Here is a 19,999-nt window from a genome sequence, read left to right as displayed (position 1 = left end):
AAAAGACACATGTGATGCTCATTAATATTGGAGTCCAGTCCAACCCCGTCGTTGTTTATGTTTGTTCATCTAACACTTCAGTGAGATTCAAAGCTTATTTTGAATAAATCACAAAGGCAGATGTTTGATCATTAATAGAATAGTTTATTTTATTTGAATGAACAAAAACAGCAAAGCGACGTTTACATCTGATCAGTAGGTAACGTCAAGGTGGAGGTGGAGAGGAACCATCTTTTAGACCAGGAATGAACAACAGGGAAGCAGAGCTGGAGGAAGGAAACAACCAGACATTAGAGATGCACGTGGTTTGACACGTCAGTAAGCACGTTGACGAGCACGACAAACGTTTTGTTTAAATAAAAAAATACTATTCTTACTGAGCTAGTATAAAATAAAGTACTATTCCAGTTTACATACAATTTATAAAACTTAAATTAAAAAAGATCTAAGATTAAACAAAAGCTGTATACAAAACATGGATGCAGCCACCATGACATCACCTATTTGCTCGTAACGTCACCGTCTCACAGACGTTTTGAAACTTTATGTGCCTGCGAGGCGCGGACCTGACTGAGAAACGGATGCTGTGAGCTCATCACAGGGCAGCAACATTTATATGGTAGCCCCACCCTGAAGCAAACCTTGCTGTATCATCCATTTCTGACTCCATAATTTATACGAACGCCCATCATGTTGTATTCAGTGAGACTTTAAACAACTCAGAGACCAAACTCCACAGAGCCGACCGTCTTTTTTCTAAACACTTCTCTTCAATCTGAATTCTTTCCAGTCAGAGTCGGCGCCCCCTGTTGGCCTTTAGAAAACATACAAATTCAAAGGACCTCAGCAGCAGGCACCAAGCTGCGTTCATAATTAAACGTAACAGTTTTACTAAAACAAAATCCGAGCTTGCAAAAGAAAACATCTGCAATATTGTGAAATGCTCCATCTCCATGTACTGTGTTACTCATGCATAATGTGCAGCTGTGAAGCTAAAGCCTGATGAAAGGTGAACTGCTTTACTTAACACTCAGCTTAAAGAGTGAAGTGGAAATACTTCAGAATAATGGAATTTATCATTTGTTTAGGATTCAATTAAGATCACGCCTGTGGTAAAAAGGACTTGTTTAAAAACATTTTTAAAGTATTTAACTTGCCCCCCCGCCCCCCCAGTTTTTTTTATAAATCTGGGATCTGCATCATTCTTTTGAAGAATTGCTACAGCACCTAACATGAAATACTTTCCAACAATGTTGCTCAGCGATGCACAGACAGCTTTCAAACACTTTCTTGAAAACATGGCTGCTGTAATGTTTGTTTGCATGCCAATAAATCTGATTAGATCCACTTTCCCTATATTTAAAACTAGCTGTGTCTCTTGTTCCAACCACAGATGTGAACTTTTTCCTTTGAATATGCAGCCCTGCTCAGTCACAGAAACTGCCCGTAAACTACGGGTGGGGGAAAAAATCGATACTGTGCAGTATCGTGATATTTTGTTTGCTAATAATGTATCGATACAGGGACAGCAGAAATCGATATTTTGTTACAAAAAAGGTTTTTGTGGACTGGAACATGCTCTGACTTCAGAGCATGTTGATCCTTTTTCTGAGCAAGAATCCTGACATTCCTTCACTGTCCAAATGTGTTTAACTCTTTTTTTGGCAGCAATAAACATGTTTTATTTTAATTAAGTTTAAAACTTTTTTATTTAATGTAAAATTATATTTTGTTTTAATTTACTTTCAAATTCTTCAGTTGCTGAAGGGGCTGCATAGTTTTCATAAACTGCATAGTTCAGAATAGCTATAATTGTACCAGATGGTTGATTCAGTTAAGTTGGACTAGACTGTAATACAAACCGTTCAGTTTGTCAACAATAAAACTGAAATGAGAGAAAGACTGAGTGTGAGACTTTGATATTAGATAAAATGAATATTGATAAAGTTTACCTTTATGTACAGAATCTGAATATCGCAAAATATTTTAAAAAATTGCAATAATATCGTATCGTGCGTTAAGTATTGTGATAATATCGTATCGAGGGATGTATGGTGATTCCACCTCTACCGTAAACAAGAAAGAAGTTGTTACAAACTGCAGTAATAATAAATTCTCAATATCTGCACATCTCATATCATTTTCAGAAAATATTAAAAGGCTAATCTGACATATCCTAAATTAAAGTTTGTGTTTCCATGACCTGCTTTAAACTAAGAATATTATCTTCACGAAAAAAAAAAAACCAGAACGTTAATGCTGATGGAAACACCATCATATCATATATTACACTCCATATGATACCGAAGTTTGAAATGACAATATTTAAAGCCAAGTAATGAGGCCCTCACCGTGGCTTTATTTCCCAGTGGGCTGCACACTCTCAAAGATCCCAGCTTCCCTCATGGCGTTGAACTCTTTGACGGCATCGTACTGCTTGTAGAAGTCTGCGTACGCCTGTTTCTTGGGCTCTGTCACCGTGTACTGTGGGGAATAACAACAAAAATATGACAGAACTTACTGCAGGTAAAATTAGTATAACTACAGAGATAACAGACACTACTCAAAGTATTAAAAGTGAAAGTAGGATACTCACTATGTAGAAGAGTAAAACTGGTCACAATAAAAAAAATCTCTATATTATATATTACAATATTATATTACTGTATTTATTTGTCAACATCAAAAACGTCATATCCTTTAAGTGAATGATTCATTGCATCTTATAAACTGATCTGAAAAAAAGAAGTTTAACTAGAAAATAAATGTGATGAATAAAATATGATGACAACAGAAGAGCCAATCAGCTGTCTGCTGAGCTGTAAGTGGATCTAGATACTGACAGGACACTTTGATGTGTTCCTTTCATCACGGCTGTGTCATTTTTTATCTTGACGTCACCATCAGAGTTGTGTCTGCAGCCACCTGAGTGTGCGTCATCCTCTCACCTTGAATGCAATGGCAGCTGTTAAAGCCAGAGTGAAAGCAATGGGCAGGTGAAACCTCAGTCGCTTTGCAAGCAGCCCCCTCATCATTGGCTTTGGCAGAGACATGATGAATCACCTGCAGAGGGGAAAAAATACAAAAAAAATAATTTAAATGTTCCCCCAATTATTAAATTCAAAGAACAAAAGTACTGTCGTTATATCATTTCACTTTAAAATGTTTAAAACAATCATTTCCTGGTTAGTGATCAGAGTAAAATAAAAGCTGAATTTAACAACCTAATTTGAAGAATGACCCGATGTAAATACACTGAATACAAATCATGTTGTGTGTTTTGGTAAAAGTGGATTTATAAAAATAAGATGCATGTAGTTTTATAGCTTCCATGTTTTACCATTGCCACCATGGAAGTTTTAATAGAGACAATAAAAACTGCAGTGACGACACAGAGAGTGACCGTGGAAGGAAATATGGAAGAAAACATGGATGAGACTAAATGGCCTGCACACAAATTTTAAGTATATCCAAATACTGCAGCACACTAACAATACCAGGATGCCTGTTGCCAGCATGCTTTCGTGGCTACTGTGACCCACTCAGCAAGGAGGTCAAAGGTGAAAGTACAAAGTCAAAATATGTTGGAATTGTACACATACTGAATACTGCAGTACATACAAAGTAGTTTTTAAATGCAGTTTGCTAAGCAGACAGTTTTGAAAACAAATTTTCACCATTGTGGCTTTATTCTGTAGTTTTGTTATAATAAATGGACTAAATGGGCTTCTAACATAGTCCTTTCTTACTCTGAGCAATCCAATTATTCACCCATTCACAAGCACTTCTTCCAATTATTTTTCTATGCAATTACTTTCTAACATTCACACACATTCATACTATGACGGATGCATCAGAGAGGAATTTAGGTTAGCATCTTGCCCCAAGGATATCTGGAATGAGGACTGATTGCCTTTTCTCTGTATCTATGAAGCGCCTTGAGGCGACTTTTGTTGTGATTTGGCGCTTTATAAATAAAATTGAATTGAATTGAATTGAACTTGGATTGATCCACCAACCTTTTGATGAGTGCATGATCTGTTTCTACCTTTCCACCAAAACACATTTAACAGAAACTGAATTTAATGCAACTTTATAAAATAAACTTGATAAATTTTTAAGACAAAAACAAAAATTTAATTTGTGAAACTCATTTTTGGATTTTTAGACTATTAAAAACCAGAAACCCTGTTGGTGAATAACCAAGGCTGCAAATCTCCTCACTCGAGAAACTGAAATCTGAAAATATCTTCCATAAGACACCCTTTTTCCTAAAAACTGACAAAACAATTAAACTCACTATTTGACTAACTTAACTTACTAATAATAAAACAAAATCGGTACATTTTCCTTTAATTTCTTACTTTTGATATATAAAAATACATTTCATACATTATATTAACCCTACTTAAACATAATGTGTAAAAAACATTTATCTCAGTCCTGATTTTTTTTATTAACAACGCAGGAAAGTTTTAATCTTGAAACCTTGAAGTGCATGTAGACATTTACTCAGGCAGTTATTCTGAATCATTTCATAGATTAAAGTTAATTTCGGTAGTCACCAAAATATAAAGACTACACAAATAAGATCCCGACTCTAACATTTGATATATCTGCTTTAAAAAGGTGTGATAGAAGCTTTATTCGGCTGGAAGTTATACCGTCCTCTTTGTTGGTGCAGATTTAAATCCTGGATTCTTTAATGGTCATGTTTCCACCTCACATCTCTGGCACCAGTTAATAAATAAAAGCAGGTAAAAGGACCCATCTGAGGCTCCTAATTCGCCTGAAGGTCGTTAGCAGTCACCCCTAAATGAACCTGCTGTTCTCAAAACCCTGCTTCACCTGAATTAACTCAATACGACACACAAGATCCAAGACAACAATGAAATATTGAAAACACGCAGAATGAAATGAATCCGTGTGTTGGTGTGTGTGAGAGAGGAGGATCGCCATTACACACGGCTGCAGAGTCAGGTCTGCACTCAAGCGGTGTGACCTTAGTCCCATTACTACCTCTGACGTGTGCCCTCGTTTACACTTAAAGACTCTTAAATAATATCTATATGCATTATCGAAGGGCTTGAACGGGCTGATTTTGATTATTAACGGAAATAAAATCGGTTTGACGCCACCAGCTTCGGCGCAGGGTCAGAATAACGTTAGCTTACTGGCGACACTAAAAAAAGAGTCATTTGCTTTCTAATACGACCATTTCTTTATCTATTGGTGGGAAAAGCTATACCAACACCAACACAGCCTGCATAAACTAGCATATATTGTTGGACTACAGTTTATAAGAGTAACAGGCTTTGAGTTAGCGCCGAGTTAGCTTTAGCTGTACACAATGACAGCTAACCGGCCCGCGACAAAAAGAAGAAAGCAGAGAAAATACGAGAAACTGTAATAACCCGGAAGATATCAGCCATCTGAAACTCAACATATTATATACAAAATTCAGTGTAAGAATATAAACGTTTTCCGTTTTGACAGATACTCACAGGTTGGATTCACGACCTTCACAGAAACCGCTAACGCACTGCAGCTGCAACCGGAAGAGATTCTGACGGGACGGCGGAGGGACAAACTTAGGTGGAGTAAAAGCGAAGTCAGTCAGAGCAACTGAGGTCACAGAAGGCAACAACGACAAGGTGACGTATGAAATAGTTTCGCATGATTTTATTTATAAACCTATTTTATCTTGTTTTGTTGTCTCACATTATGACATCACATCAGGAAATGGATCTTTCAGTATATTGCTTTGCAATTTTGCTTCAACATTTTCAGTTCTTGTCAGTATTGTGGAAATTCTCGCATTCACAATTACAAGAATAATTAAAAAGACTAATACTAGCACTAAAAAAAACTAAACTAAAACGGCACTTTTCAAACAATAAAAAAGTAAACTGAAACTAAACTGAATTATAAATACAAGTGACAGTGAAATGAAAAGAAAACTAATTATAAAATACAAAACTAAGTGAGATTTATTAGGTTCAGTTATACCTGTGGATGTATAGAAATTTCTATGAGAGAGGGCAATGGACTTTCCCCACTAGATCTCTTTGGGAATAACTTTGGGGGGTGAGATGCGGCGAAAAAGCTCTACAGATGTGATGTTTGCTTTGAGAGTGTTGATGTAGAAGTTTTAAGATGATCAGAATGTGCTTCACTGAGTCTTTGTGGATCAGAGAAAACAGATGTTAAGAGAGGAGCTGTGGTACTGTGTGGGGAAGGTAGGAGTGGCAGAGAAGTGTGTGAGAGGGTGGTGCAGGACATGTATGAGGAGGACAGTGACACAGTGATGATGTGTGCTTGTGCTTTATGAGTGTCAGGTCATGGATTCATGCTGGGGGTTGAGGGTTACACCAGGGATCTGCTCTGAGCCTCTTCTCTTCCCATTTCACAGCCTCGCACTTCCAGCCTTCTCGGTCTTTGGAAGGAGCCGGCCCACATAGACCGCGCAGCCCGGGTCCTCCGAAGGATACAGCCCCTGAATTCAGACACCGCTAAAGTTAGAGAGGCAGAGATAGTTTGGACACGTGCAAAGGGGGGCTAGTGGATATATTACATAAAGGATGGCGATAATAGAGCTGCTGGGCAGGAGCAAAAGAGGAGGACCACAGAGAAGATTTAGGGATGTAATGAAGGAGGATATGCAGATCCTTTGACCAAAAGTTTATCTGTTGTAGTAACACAGTCTGACCACAAGAGGGAGGCAGAACAGCACAGAATGGTTAGAAAACAGAACAGCGACCAAGAAGTGTTCACCTGTGGAGCCTAACAGCTTGTGTAGTATAATACTATATAAATATTAAATGTAATAAATGAATAAAAATAAGAACAGAAAAGCAATTTATAGTATAAGATCAGAATAACGCAATACTTACGTTTTATTTAAGAAGGCTGCAAGTAGAGAATATTAGCTTTATCAGCTTTTGAATTTTGGGTTTTTCTAGTTTTCATACCTCCACTTCTTCATTCATTTATTTTATCATTCATTAGTTTATGTAAGTTATTATTATTATTATTACTAATGAACCATAAGAATGCATTTTAGTCTCCAGACTGCACTGCTGGAAAAATGTAATTAGATTTTTTATAACACCCAAAATTAAGAAACAAACATACCTCATTACCACAACCGTGTTGGAGGGGCTGTGGAGAGGTAAATGTGAATCATTCCCATGTGTTCTGGTTCTGTCCCAAGATTACAAAATTTTGGGAAAATATTCATTTAGTTATAGGTAAAATTCTGGGTTATACTGTATCTAAGACTTGTACATTATTATACTTTGGTGTCATTACGGGAAATGTGATGAAAGAAGATAGATACATATTGAAAATTATGCTTGCTGCCTGTAAAAAGGCAATTACAAGAAAATGGAACAAGATAGACCCACCATCACAGGACGAATGGATCAAAATTAAAGATGAAATACAAACCATGGAACAACTGACCTACAGAATAAGGACTCAGGAAGATCAATACCATAAAAAGTGGGAGAAATGGACTGAGTACATAAACCCAGCAGGATAAAGACCAACACATTGATTATGATAATGAGAAATGATCAAACTGTAGAAACAAAGAGATCCAACATGTTTTTTTTTGTTTTTTTGTTTGTTTTGTTTGTTTGTTTTTTGTTATCCTACTTGTTGTATTTATCTTTTTGTTGTTGTTGTTGTTGTTTTGTTGTATAGTGTTTAAAGAAAAACAATAAAAAGAAAGTTTTAAAAAAAAAGAATGCATTTTAAATTCTCTACTTATTTTCTTTTACTTGTATTTTGTTTGTTCTCACTTGGTGTTTAAACTGTTTGCTGAAATTTGAATAATAATATATATTTTTTGATGTGAGATGAGAGATTGTTACCCTAACCTGAAAAACACGAATGATGCAAATGATATTTTCCTCAGGCTTATTTTAAATCTATAGAAAAATAGTTCTTATTTAATATCTATAAGTTCAGTAAATGCAGGATTGAGATGTGATAAAACAACATTATTTCAATTGCAAGGAAAAGTTCCTTAAACTACAGAATCCAAATGTCATAGTGCCAAAAGTCTGTATATTCTAAAATGACAAGATGCAAAAGTACATCTTTGTAAGTATTTACTGAAAATATGATTTACTGTCATTATGCTTTCAGGTCAAAGAGGAACATCACACAGTGAAACCAGTTTTTAACAACATACTTTATTATACAGCTGCAGGCTGCTCAGTGTTACGTGGACAAGCATCACCACATGTGTGCAGTACATAAAAAACAGGTTTAACGCTGGAAAAGTGAAACTTGTTAAACGAGCCTCACTGCAGAACAACATCCTGTACAAAACAGAGACACCAACCACACACTCCACCCGCCCTCAGCCTCACTCCTGTAAAGTGCATCTTAAGACCATAAATACCATGACATTAGAAGGATTCATTAAAAGACTTCAAAAACCTGCAAACTACTTAATGGTCTTCACAAATTCCTCAAGAATAATAAGTCGGGATAATTAACTTTTTAATGATAATAATGACAATAAACCTGAAATGCTGTGGTTGCTGGAGACGAGATCAGGTAAGAATTTCATTTGTGATCTTTGGTGTTTGACTGATAACTTGTTCAAATGTTTTTAAAAAGTAAAATGTGTCTTAAAAAATTAACTGATTAGTTCATATATCTATCTATCTATCTATATATATATGTATATATATGTTAGAATCATCCCCTGAATACCAAATACCAAAGACACGGGATTGAATCTTCTCACACACCTACCCACACAACCTAGAACAAATCTAAAACTGATATGAAAGCTGTAATGAAATTCTTGACAGACGCCTCTTTCCCAGCTCTGTTTTAGTTACTGTCAATTACTTGTGGTTTAATGTAAAGCTTGTTACGTGTGTGTGTGCACGGTCTGACAGATGAGACGAATGACATCAGTGTTTCCCGGACTTTTTCTGGCGTGCCTCCCCCATCAGAAGCCAAGAATGTTCACGCCCCCACACTCCTACAACATTTTTCCTTTATTTATTAAAAATATGACCCAAGTTGACTTTTAATTACTCAAATATCAACCTGATAGCATTAAAACATGTGTTTATTTTCTTGACACAAGTTAAATAATTAAATATTAAGCTTGATTTATCATCCTGTGCTGAATCTCTGCGCTCGTGTGTCTGCGTTGCTCTGCTGATGTTGGACTCTGATGAATTTTAAACGGCGTGAAAAGTGTTTAAATGATTATTACACACGCATTCACTTTGGCAGACTGATAGCTGTTGCAATTAGCACGTTACCACTGTGAGCCCATTAGATCTCATTCAGCAGAGACATCCTTGTGTTAATCGATATGATGTTTTTACTGCATGTTGCTACCAAGTGGACCATAGATGCTGCAGTTCACGCAGCTACAATGTATCAACTGCACAATTTTAACACAGTCATTTAAAGGAGCCTCAGTTTCACTGCATATTATCTGGTTGCCCGGCTGCAGGGGGCCCACAGATTGAGAGCGCCTTCATGAGACAGAAAATGAGAAATTCACAACCAGAAATCATAAAATCATATCTTGTAAATCATTTATTGTTTGTATGACAGCGATGGGAATTTAGTTTATTTGTGCAGTAATGAAGAGCAGAGACCAACAAGAGACAAAAAAACAATATTGTTCGTATTAGGAAGATAATTATAGCAACAATACTTCAGAATCTGGTAAATCACTGGCGTGTGGTTCACTTTCACTGAATTCTTTTCTTTGCTCATCGTCCAAAACAAAAACAGCTGAAAAAGGTTGATCTGCGTTTTGTTTGCCTCCTTTCTTCCTTGTAGAGTTCTTTAAGTGTTGACATATGCAAACATGCGATTACTTATTCATGAAAAAACTCAATCTGCTTGCCATTATTTCTTGACCAATAATGAAAACCAGAGCGTTCAGGGTCTCTCCAGCTGCATGTGTCATGCATCATTCTCTATTTATGATGCACAAGCTTCAATCAACGCTGTGGTAAGTAGAATCTGAGATGTGCTGATTCGGCATCTAAGATGTCCCACAATTACGTCCAGGGTCACACGAGGACATTCCCAGGATGGACCGTCCACCACCGCGCATCCAAACCAGCCAAAGGAGGAGGCGAGCGGGAAGAAAATCACCTTCTCCTGCTGGACATCATCCGCTGTGGCTCCTGATGTTGTTCCAGCTAATCAGATCAATCCTCAACGTGACTCTCACATTTCATCAGTTTGATGTGATTCATGTTCTGGCAGTCACACCAGCTTTAGCGTCCACGTTTATAAAATTGTTGATAAACATGTGGAAACGCTGGCTTCCTTTAAAAACAGTCCAAGTAAAAGTGGGTTGTGAAAGCCAACTCCACTCTGCTCAGTCACATATCTCTCAGTATTAAACTGTCCGTGTAATAAACTCCAATATCCTCACTGCTTGTTTTCTCGCCTTATATTAACGTTTTCTTAAACATAGACGCTTTCTGTAGAAAGACTCGCAGCAACAGAAATCACAGGACAAACTCATGGAGGTCATTCAGCCCTTACAACAAAAACAAGGTTGTAAATAACTCACCTGTTTCAGTATTTGGAGGCTTGCAGGCTGCTGTGGCTGCGAGCTGTCATAGAGCTGCTGCTTACAGTTGCTGCATCATGTTTGCCATCCTGCTCCCTGTTGGAGCAGTTTTGATCTGACAATTATCTGACTAATAGCCTGGCGTGCTGTGTGGTGCAGGCTGTCCAAAAAAGTTTGCGCTCCAGTTTTGATGAGTGAAATTCTAGTATTTGAATAGTGTGTTAGCAATTTGCAGGGATCTGTTTGAGAGATGAAGCTCCTCACCAAGATTTCCAGGAATTGGTAACTCGGAACGCCACCCTTTTATCCAAATATGGCCACTTCTGGCTCCAAGAGCCCAATATGGCAGGGACCAAAACGCTAGCGCCGAGGTTTCACAATCACACTACAAAAATGACGAGTTTGTATAACTTGCTGCCCTGTGTACCATCTGGAAAGTACATTTGCAGAAATCTGCAGTCTCTCCACAGTTCTTTGATATCTGTTAACAAACAGTCACTGTCTGTTGATTAACATGTTGCAGTGCTTCCACGTGCAAGGACATTTATGGCACATGCAATGCAATTGCTCACCAAAAGACCAAAAACTAGCCAATCACTCAAACCTCTTTTCCATTGTTGTGCTGGTGCAGAGCCAGTTATCCGTTAGGACTGTCCTCATCTCAACAGATCTGAGAAGCAGAAGTTGGGTCCATGGGAAGGTGATATGGCAGCCAGAGGCCGTAGCACCTCCCATAGACACGGACATCAGCTGTCTAAATCTTGTCTGTGTTTTGGTGCCGGTCATAGATAGTGGCACTATAAACACTGATAACATCAAAGAGAATCTCGTATTCCCTCCTAAAAAAGCAGGCGAATACCTTCATGCTAGCCACAGAGGTATTTCAATTCAGATTTGTGGATAATATTATTACTTTATTAGACAGTGACAGTTTAATGGGGGCAGCCCAGGCTACAGTAGCGAACTCATCCTTCAGTAAAACGATGCCTGTTCTACCAGGTGAGCTATGAAGGTCCACATTCATGCCTTTTACCATTAAACACATTCTCAAATGTCATATAGGAAAGTACCGTGAAGCTGCCAGTATGCTCCAGCTCTGGAAAGCCCTCAGTCGCCCTTTCTGTACCAGCCGGGGTGGAGTGACTGAGTACCACAGAGTGTACCTTTTCCAACCCAAAAGCAACAATCCGACCCACGTCTCGCAGCGACTGGCTGTGTGGGTGAACACTTTTGGCACTTCTCACGTGTACAAACCAGCACAACCAGTTTAATAGCTTCCAGCACAGACTGGCTGAAAGTGTGTGTCGTCATCATCATATTTAAATGACAATCACATTTCAAGCAGTCGAGATATTTTCTTACATGATCCATCCCTTATTTTCCTCAGTATGATCCTTGGTTATGAAAACAAGTCCAGGAGACATGTAACAAACAAGGTCCTCACGAGTCACATGACTTTAACCATTATTGTTTTAAAGTCACTATTTCCTCAGTTCAGGGCTGTACCATATCATATCCAAGAGGTGTTTTAGGGTTGCACCATGATGGTGGTGAAGGTGGGAGCCATTGTTTTGAAGCTTTGGATGGTATTTCGGAGGAGTTGAAGGTCGATACCGCTGTGGTATTTAAGCTCCGTTGGATCAAACCATTGTGGAGGGTGAAGGGTGCCTTTAAAAGTCGTAGGGTCGTACCATCATGGAGGTGGCGTGCAGGGAGTAGCTGGGACCTTTGAAGTGGTGCCACTTGATGCCGTTAAGCTTCCTGATGTTGTGGCCGATGGAGTAGTACACACCATTTAGGTTGGAGAAACCGCAGGCATCAAACCACCAACCTGATGGAGGTGAGAGGGAGTGAGATACAAAAACCAACTAATAACACGAATCCAGTAATAAAACAAGCAGACTGCAGTGGTACAATTTTACTTTAGGAGCACTTGAAGCATATTTTGAATGGAGGAGTGACAGCGAATGTGAACCTGCCAGATGTTTTTATTTAGATCCAATTAGAGAAAACAACTCAACATTATTTCAACAATGTTTACTAATATTTTTATAATGAACTGTGGGGTCTTAGTAAAATAAGGTTTGTATTCAAAAATAATGAAAAAACTTTTTAAAAAGTTGTTTTCAAAAAAAATGCTTAACTTAAAATAATGGAAAAGTGTAGTTTGATTTTCCCTTTTCTTATTTTTCCTTAACTACTCATGTGTGAACCATGTCACATTTAAATCCCTCTTCTCATGTCTCGTCTCCTCCTTTGAGTTTTCTGAATGAAGCATTTGATTGGTGTAGTGGCGTCATGTGGGGTGAGTTTCAAAGCGTCTATCGACTACATGCATTGATACCATAAAGACAAAGATGAAGGCTGCGAATATTAAAACAACATGAGCATAAAAACAAGAAAAGTTCTGCTTTGAAAAACAGAAATGATCTGTGAAAATCTACTAACAGGTAAAGAACTCAGCACGTTTGTGACGAGTTACCATAAATATGTAACCCATGTTTTCAAATGTCAGTTTCTTTGATTGACAGGTGTGCTGGTTGTCGCAACTCTGCTAGTTTGCTGCTTGTTAGGTTGTGTCTTGTTGTGCAGTTAACTGCACTAATAGATGGTTAAAGAAGTTTGAGCTTTGTTTGTTTCTTTGTTTTTTAGCACTTATTAATGGATTGCATTTATATAGCGCTTTTTCTAGGCACCCAAAGCGCTTTACAATGCCACTATTCATTCACTCTCACATTCACACACTGGTGGAGGCAGCTACAGTTGTAGCCACAGCTGCCCTGGGGCAGACTGACAGAAGCGAGGCTGCCATATCGCGCCATCGGCCCCTCTGGCCAACACCAGTCGGCGGAAGGTGAAGTGTCTTGCCCAAGGACACAATGACCAGGACAGAGAGCCCGGGGATCGAACCGGCAACCTTCCAGTTACAGACAGTGTTGCCAACTCCTCAGTAAGGAAAATCGCTATTGGCTGTCCTAAAAGTCGCTAGAAGTCGCCAAATGACGTCATCGCCTAATTTGCATAATTGGTCATGCTAATGTAATTGTAACCTACGTTGTTGGAGAGAGAAATAACATCGTGGAAGAGACATAAAGTGAGTAAAAAACGTCCTAAATGCAGTTTGAATTTATTTAGAACTACAAATTAAATTTCTTTTAGCAATTATTGCTTTTTTTAATGTCACAATTCCGACCCTGCTCCTTTACCCGGGCTTGGACCGGCAAAAGTGACCCGAAATAGGCACTCTGGTGGAGTTACTGTGTGTGTGTTTATAAGTAGTTTTAAACCTTGTGATCCACAAAACAGCATAACAGTAAAAGAATTGACTGCGTTACAGTCAGTGTGGGATCAGCGGCTTCGCTCATAACCGATTCATTTGCCGTTTGGACGCACAGGTGTGAACGTCTCCTGCCCTGATAGCAGCGGGGGGAGGACTATCCTCCGCCTGTGAGCGCTTTGGGACGGGTGAGGTGCCCAAGGCAGCACCGCTGCCTGTTGAGAGTAAGAGCGATACGCGTTTTCACGTCAAAAAGTCATCATAAATAAGTCTCCAATAACACCAGAAAAAGTCGCCAGATTTGTCGCTAGTCGCTTTTTAGAAAAAAGTTGCTAAGGGGTCTGAAAATTCGCTAAATATAGCGACAAAGTCGCTAAGTTGGCAACACTGGTTACAGATGAGCTTCCCAATCCTCTGAGCAGATATTAGCAGATATCTGTATTTTTGCGATGCACCCATAAAGTTTTTGAAAGCAGCTTGCTAACTGAGCTTGCCAATAAATATGTTCACACACATAAATGTTCACCACAATACTGAAGTGCCACTTGAGTCAGCGTCACTGACTCACGGGCGCCCTCTGCTGCCCTAAAGCCAATTTGCACTTAATTTCTATTGAAAGGGAAGAACAGAAAGTAGAACAGTTCCCTGCATTGATTTTGGTCAAAGTTTTAAAGAGTCTAGAAACCCGTGAGTGATGTCACTGTGGCTGCCGTCTTTGATATACAGTCAGTGCTTTTTGAGTGTCCTCTCTGATATTTGTTTAGTACTGAGAATGTCGTGCTGAAATAATCACACAAGACTCATATCTGTAGAGTTTCCTCAGTACAGGACACATTTCTGTTTAAGCTCCATTTAGATTTATAATTATGTTTGTTCTAAGCCTGCAAACAATTAGAAATGTTCAACAAACATAAAAAGTTTTTAACAGTGACTATGAAAGCAATAAAATGTCAGCAGGGGGACCCACTGGGATCCGTTTCTCAGTTTTGTAAATAAATGACACGTGTCCGAAAATAATACTTTAATTCCTGATCTCAGGATGTTTTTTTCCTTTTATAAAGTTTATATCATCATCATCTCCGTGAGAGAAAACTGCAGCTGTACATGTTTGTCTGTTCTTCGTCTCTCTCCTTACTGTTACTTCCCTCGGTTTCTTATTTCATCTGTCACTGTCTCTCTTTCACTCAGTAAAATTGCTGTGATTTTAAGTGACTCACTGTCTAATGGTGACCACTGGCGTCTTTTTCTCAAAGGACTTGACGTTTTGCCAAAACGATTAAGTTAATTCACAGCCAATCGAGGGGAGTCTAAAGAGCTGTTTGTCTTGGCGTTGACGTGAGGTGAAGGGTGGTGCAGTGAACGATGATGGGGACAGATGTTTGAAAGAGCAGAACTTTGGGGGGGAAACACTGCTAATTTTGATCTGCAAACAGCAAACATTGTATTTGTGAATCATCGTGTGTGTTTTATTTGTTATGTCAGTAGTAAACTTTCAATAAATGTATCCAGTTGTTTCATGGTTTTCATGGTTTTAAGTGAAATAGACTACATCCAAGAACGCTGAGGTTATTGTTGCTGTGATTTTGTGCTTTATCAATAAACTTGAACTGAACTGAACCTTATTATTTTTTAATTCAGGGGTTTTTAGCCCACGTGCTAATGGTGTATAAAATCATGTACCTATCTGTGCCTTTACAGACATTTGTGAAAGGCTTGTTCTAAAGAGCTCACTGAAACATGCTCCATGGTGTCAAACATGGCTCCACGATCCTCCCAGGTCTTCCATGACCGCCTGTAAGTTGTGTTGTTAAGTGAAAGTGTTTACAAACCACAGGAACTCAGCCGTGAAGTGTGAGAGCATGTAAAGTTTCAGAGCGGGGTCACAGAGTGCGTAAAAGGCCCCACGTTTGTGGCCAAGCAGCTCCTGTAGGTGGGATGACCCAGAACTTTTGTCCATGTAATGCATGCAGTGTTTCTATTTTCTCAAAAATATCTTAGTATCTCAACTTTATGGAGTATTTCTAATACATAATCTCGTTTATTTCATTTGTTTGTTTTAAACTGCTGACAAACAGAAAAGCTTCTACCTCCAGTGAGCATCATGGCACATTTGCAGTGTTCGCAGTTGTCGTTGTCTTTGTCTCGGGTGCTGAAGCCGGAGCCGTGGGTGGTCAGGCTGCTCTGCTTCCCTGCTGTGCCACTGTAACCTCTCAGATACAACCTGAGGGAGAGGAGACACACAGGAGGACAAGATCTGATGAAACAAACACTGATTGAATCTTTTCTTGTAGACAGGATGTATTTACAGTACATCTATGAGGCAGTGAATCCAATGGATCACCTTCTGGTGACTCTGTTTTTGGCAGGACCAAGTGTGTTGGTCCTTTATGGACTTCACTGAATCCTGACCACACGTGGGTCCGGCTTTATGGAATTAATGGAATCCCATAAGGTGTTTTTATAAAGCTGTGTGAAAATCTTACTGTTGCTCAACACAATCACAGACGAGTGCATCCACTCACCGAAGCGTGCCAGAAACAGTTCCCCAAGCTGAGCTGCAGTGTTATCAGCTTTCATCAAATTAACAGCAATTTTCACAACTAATAAATTATAAAGTGATTTTTTCCCCACAGACACTCTGAATAATGCAGCATCTCATTTCCTCAGCTGAGATCAACAATTTCAGGACATCATTTTTGGGGTTTATGAATCTGTGGTTGAACCATGTCATCAACAATTTAATTATAATTAATAGCAGGAAAATAAATCGCAGAGTTACAACACAGCAGCGTTTCCAAAACAATCAATATTAGTCTGTTCAAGTTTGAATATTATACACGCCTTCAGATGTAATCAGCAGCTTTTTATTTTCATTATTATAGTAAAAATAAACTCTAAAAACATTAAAGTAAAACACTGTGTGTGTGTGTGTTTGTACTGCGGGTGTACCTGTACTGCTGTCGCTCACTGGTCAGTGTAAATCGGTCATAGTGGGAGTGGGCGGAGTTTCCCTCCCAGTCCATCATCTCCACCCTCATAGAGTAGACACCTTGATTGGTCAGCAGGTGCAAAACTTCATTACCCATCCAGTGCTCGCCCAACACGTCCCCGAAACCCTGCAGGGAGAATGATAAGAGGAGCACACTTTACACTGATAATGACAATGACAGGAGAAATCCTGGTGACTGTGACACAAACGCACCATTCGGTACTCCCTCCAGCTCCTCTGGAAGTCCACGCTGCCATTAAACCGTCTCTGGAAGACTGTCCAGCCTCCACCACTCGTCTCCATGTCACAGTAAACCTTCAGGGGGAGAAACAGAAACGACTGATCATTAACTACCAATGATGATTTCAATTATATTAACTGTAACTATTGTCTGTGAAGGTTCTCAGTCATCCAGGTCATCGTAGTCTAAGGAGCTTGGAAAGAAAAGCGTCTGGACTTCTTTAAGTTGAAGACGTTTCACCTTCATCCGAGAAGCTTCTTCAGTTCTAAGGTCAAATGGTGGAGAGTCCCAGATATAAACCTAGTGGGAGTTTCCCACTGAGAGGGACAAAAGGACCCCCTGATGATCCTCTAATCGCCTGAGCCAAGGTGTGAAACTCGGTGTGGGTCCCAATCAGCCAGAGTTTCGGGTGAGCTCGTTGTGAAACCTGGACCAACTCTCTGCCATCTATAATCCAGTTTTGAGTTCCCTCCCCAGACGCCTTAACGCCCACTCACATCCTGGGCCATCTGACCTCAGGAAATCACATGATAAGGTGGATCCAGGTTTCACAACGAGCTCACCCGAAACTCTGGCTGATTGGGACCCACACCCAGTTCCACACCTTGGCTCAGGCGATTAGAGGATCATCAGGGGGTCCTTTTGTCCCTCTGTGGGGGGAAACTCCCACTAGGTTTATATCTGGGACTCTCCACCATTTGACCTTAGAACTGAAGAAGCTTCTCGGATGAAGGTGAAACGTCTTCAAGCAACTTAAAGTCCAGACGCTTTTCTTTGTAAGCTCCTTTGACAACTGTAACCATTAGAATCACATTATTCTAAATACAAAGACACTTGAATATAAAGACAGTTTCTCTTCCTGTTGAACATTTTGAGGTAATTCAAATATAATCATTGAAGCTGATTATTAAGGGCAGTTGTTAGCTAGCAGGAAACAGATGACAAAAAATGAGTTTGATAAGAAAACTCCTGTTAAAGCCATTTTACAAACATTTTAACGTACAAAAAATAAATTCTGACTTGCTGCCATTCGAGTCGCTCTTTGCAACACTGCACGTTTGCTGTTGAGACGTTACCTGCACAGGTTCAGTCCTGTTGCCGATGTAGACGTGATACAGGCCGCTCACATAGTGACCGGCCTTGTAAGCATCTGCACAGTCTCTCCACATCTGGCTCCTGGGAGGCGCTGCTACATCGAAACGCCAGAAGATTGTGAGAAATATAAATGTACTGTGTGAAAAATACTTCATGTGTACCTGTGTGTGTGTGTACCTGTGGTACTAGCCACCATGTTAAGGAGCGTGTGGACAGACTCCATCAGCTGCGTCTGTTGTCTCTGCAGGGCGGTGTTGTTGGTGCTGGCGACTCTCAGCTGCCTCTCTAAAGACTCGATGGACGCCATCTGAGTCCTGATGACGGACTGAGCCAGAAAAAGGTTTCACTGCTGTTTAAGCACTTTCTGCTTTTTGGTTCTACATCCACACAGACTTGAAAATGTACTTTTTTATTCTTTACTTTGACTTTTTACTTTTAATTTAACAGTTTTATAGATTTTAACAGATTTCTTGTAATGTTTGACTTTCCCTCGCCAAGACAGCCCAGATTACAGCAGTGAAACCATCATCTACGTGCTTAAAACTCTATAATTAACAGCGGTTTTTAAACCACTTGGGCTTGCAAATGTCCCACGAGGCAAAAATGTTTCTGATGGTGATATATAAAATTACAAAGCTTTACTAACTTGAAGTCTATTCTTCTCCTGCCTCATGTCCTCCAGCTCTCCTCGCTGCTTCGACTCCAACATCTGAACTTTGCTCTCCAAATGACTGAAACAAAAGAAAAAAACAACTTCATAAATCCTCAGCTCAGTTTTTGTTTCAGAGCTTTTTCCCATAAAAGTAAATCAAAGAAACTACAAAAATGCTTTGATTGCATAATTTACACAAGTCAAAGACAAAGTAGATCTTTGTGTTTTGATGATACAACCAACAAAGTTAATAAATGCTCTGCTGTGAGTTTTCTGACTCGTGTGTTATCAGCTCTATGCATGCTGTTTGGTTTTAACCAGGTTCGACGGCCGTGGCCCTAAAGTGCAAAACAAAGCAACAAAAAGAAAAACAGAAGAAAATCTCAGGAAATAAAACTTCACTTTAGAGAAAAGTTTATTTTCTTTATTCTTGAATGAATAACAGTCTCAGTCATCCCGTCAGACTACGCACCCTCAGGAGCATCAGAGGACGAGAGTAATGGTGACGTTTTAATAGTTTTATCAAGAGTCATGTTGATCTGTGGTGATGTGAAGGGTTTGGGTGCACAGGCTGAAAATCCTAACTGGGTTTGCATACGCAGTCCATCCCTTCATTTTTTCATATACGTTGCACTTAGATTTAAAATTTTCATATCTGAATGTGAATACAAAGGCTTTCTGTTATAATCTCTGCTGTCACACTATTTTTTGTTGTACTAAGGAAAAACGAGACTCAGTAATATCATCACAACAGAAATAAGAAGCTTCCTTAAACATGAGAGATGCTGGTGTCCTTCGCTGCACGCGGTTTCGCAGTTTGCCTCACAGTTCAGATGTGAGTCAGTAATTGTTCTATGATATTTGCAAGATTGCACAAATTCCACTGTCTGTATGAGTCTTTTAAAACCTGAGGACTAATATTATTTTTTGGGAGATCAAGTTTTTGTGCAGGTTGTTTTTTTCTTTTTCAGATGCAAAGAGAAAAGCTGCCTTTCTAGTGCTGCAGGCCTGGTGTTACACAAACACTTGTAAAGAAATAATGGAAAAGGGCCCAGGAGATTCCACACTTACAAAACCAAAATGTAAACTAGAAGAGTTCTGGAACAGCTCACTTTATTCAGTCACGATTTCTACCCTTGTGATAGCTTTACACGCATGCAAACAAGCAG

General features: G+C 39.3%; 2 protein-coding genes across 3 annotated transcripts in view; both read right to left on the bottom strand.

Moving 5' to 3' along the window:
• Positions 1–123: 123 nt before the first annotated feature.
• On the bottom strand, positions 124–5,618 carry cox6c (cytochrome c oxidase subunit 6C). The gene is made up of 4 exons (XM_006807372.2): positions 5,505–5,618; positions 2,949–3,063; positions 2,352–2,484; positions 124–266 (listed from the first exon to the last, which is right to left on the bottom strand). The coding sequence occupies exons 2-3, from the start codon at positions 3,051–3,053 to the stop codon at positions 2,359–2,361; spliced, it is 231 nt and encodes a 76-aa protein (XP_006807435.1). The 5' UTR covers positions 3,054–3,063; positions 5,505–5,618; the 3' UTR covers positions 124–266; positions 2,352–2,358.
• Positions 5,619–10,574: 4,956 nt separating this feature from the next.
• The window catches only part of angpt4 (angiopoietin 4), an 81,412-nt gene continuing 71,987 nt past the window's right edge, over positions 10,575–19,999 (bottom strand). Inside the window, exons 4-10 of one of the 2 annotated variants that reach the window (XM_087841092.1) lie at positions 18,825–18,909; positions 18,356–18,503; positions 18,160–18,272; positions 17,056–17,157; positions 16,803–16,969; positions 15,941–16,074; positions 10,575–12,407 (exon numbers count right to left, since the gene is read on the bottom strand). In XM_087841092.1, the coding sequence (XP_087697218.1) occupies positions 12,247–12,407; positions 15,941–16,074; positions 16,803–16,969; positions 17,056–17,157; positions 18,160–18,272; positions 18,356–18,503; positions 18,825–18,909 (910 nt within the window). In that variant the 3' untranslated portion in view covers positions 10,575–12,246. The remainder of the gene's footprint in view (positions 12,408–15,940; positions 16,075–16,802; positions 16,970–17,055; positions 17,158–18,159; positions 18,273–18,355; positions 18,504–18,824; positions 18,910–19,999) is intronic. The other variant, XM_087841093.1, reaches the window with a different exon arrangement.

This window comes from Neolamprologus brichardi, chromosome 5, assembly GCF_056152115.1.
Source record: "Neolamprologus brichardi isolate AB-2024 chromosome 5, ASM5615211v1, whole genome shotgun sequence".
Lineage (NCBI taxonomy): Eukaryota > Metazoa > Chordata > Actinopteri > Cichliformes > Cichlidae > Neolamprologus > Neolamprologus brichardi.
This window is presented reverse-complemented; position numbering and strand designations above follow the sequence as displayed.

Excerpts from the sequence above, each read along its gene's own strand:
- cox6c (XM_006807372.2), bottom strand. The coding sequence starts at position 3,053 with ATGTCTCTGCCAAAGCCAATGATGAGGGGGCTGCTTGCAAAGCGACTG. Across the intron at positions 2,485-2,948 it reads CAGCTGCCATTGCATTCAAG|TACACGGTGACAGAGCCCAA; the intron begins GTGAGAGGATGA and ends TATTCCCCACAG.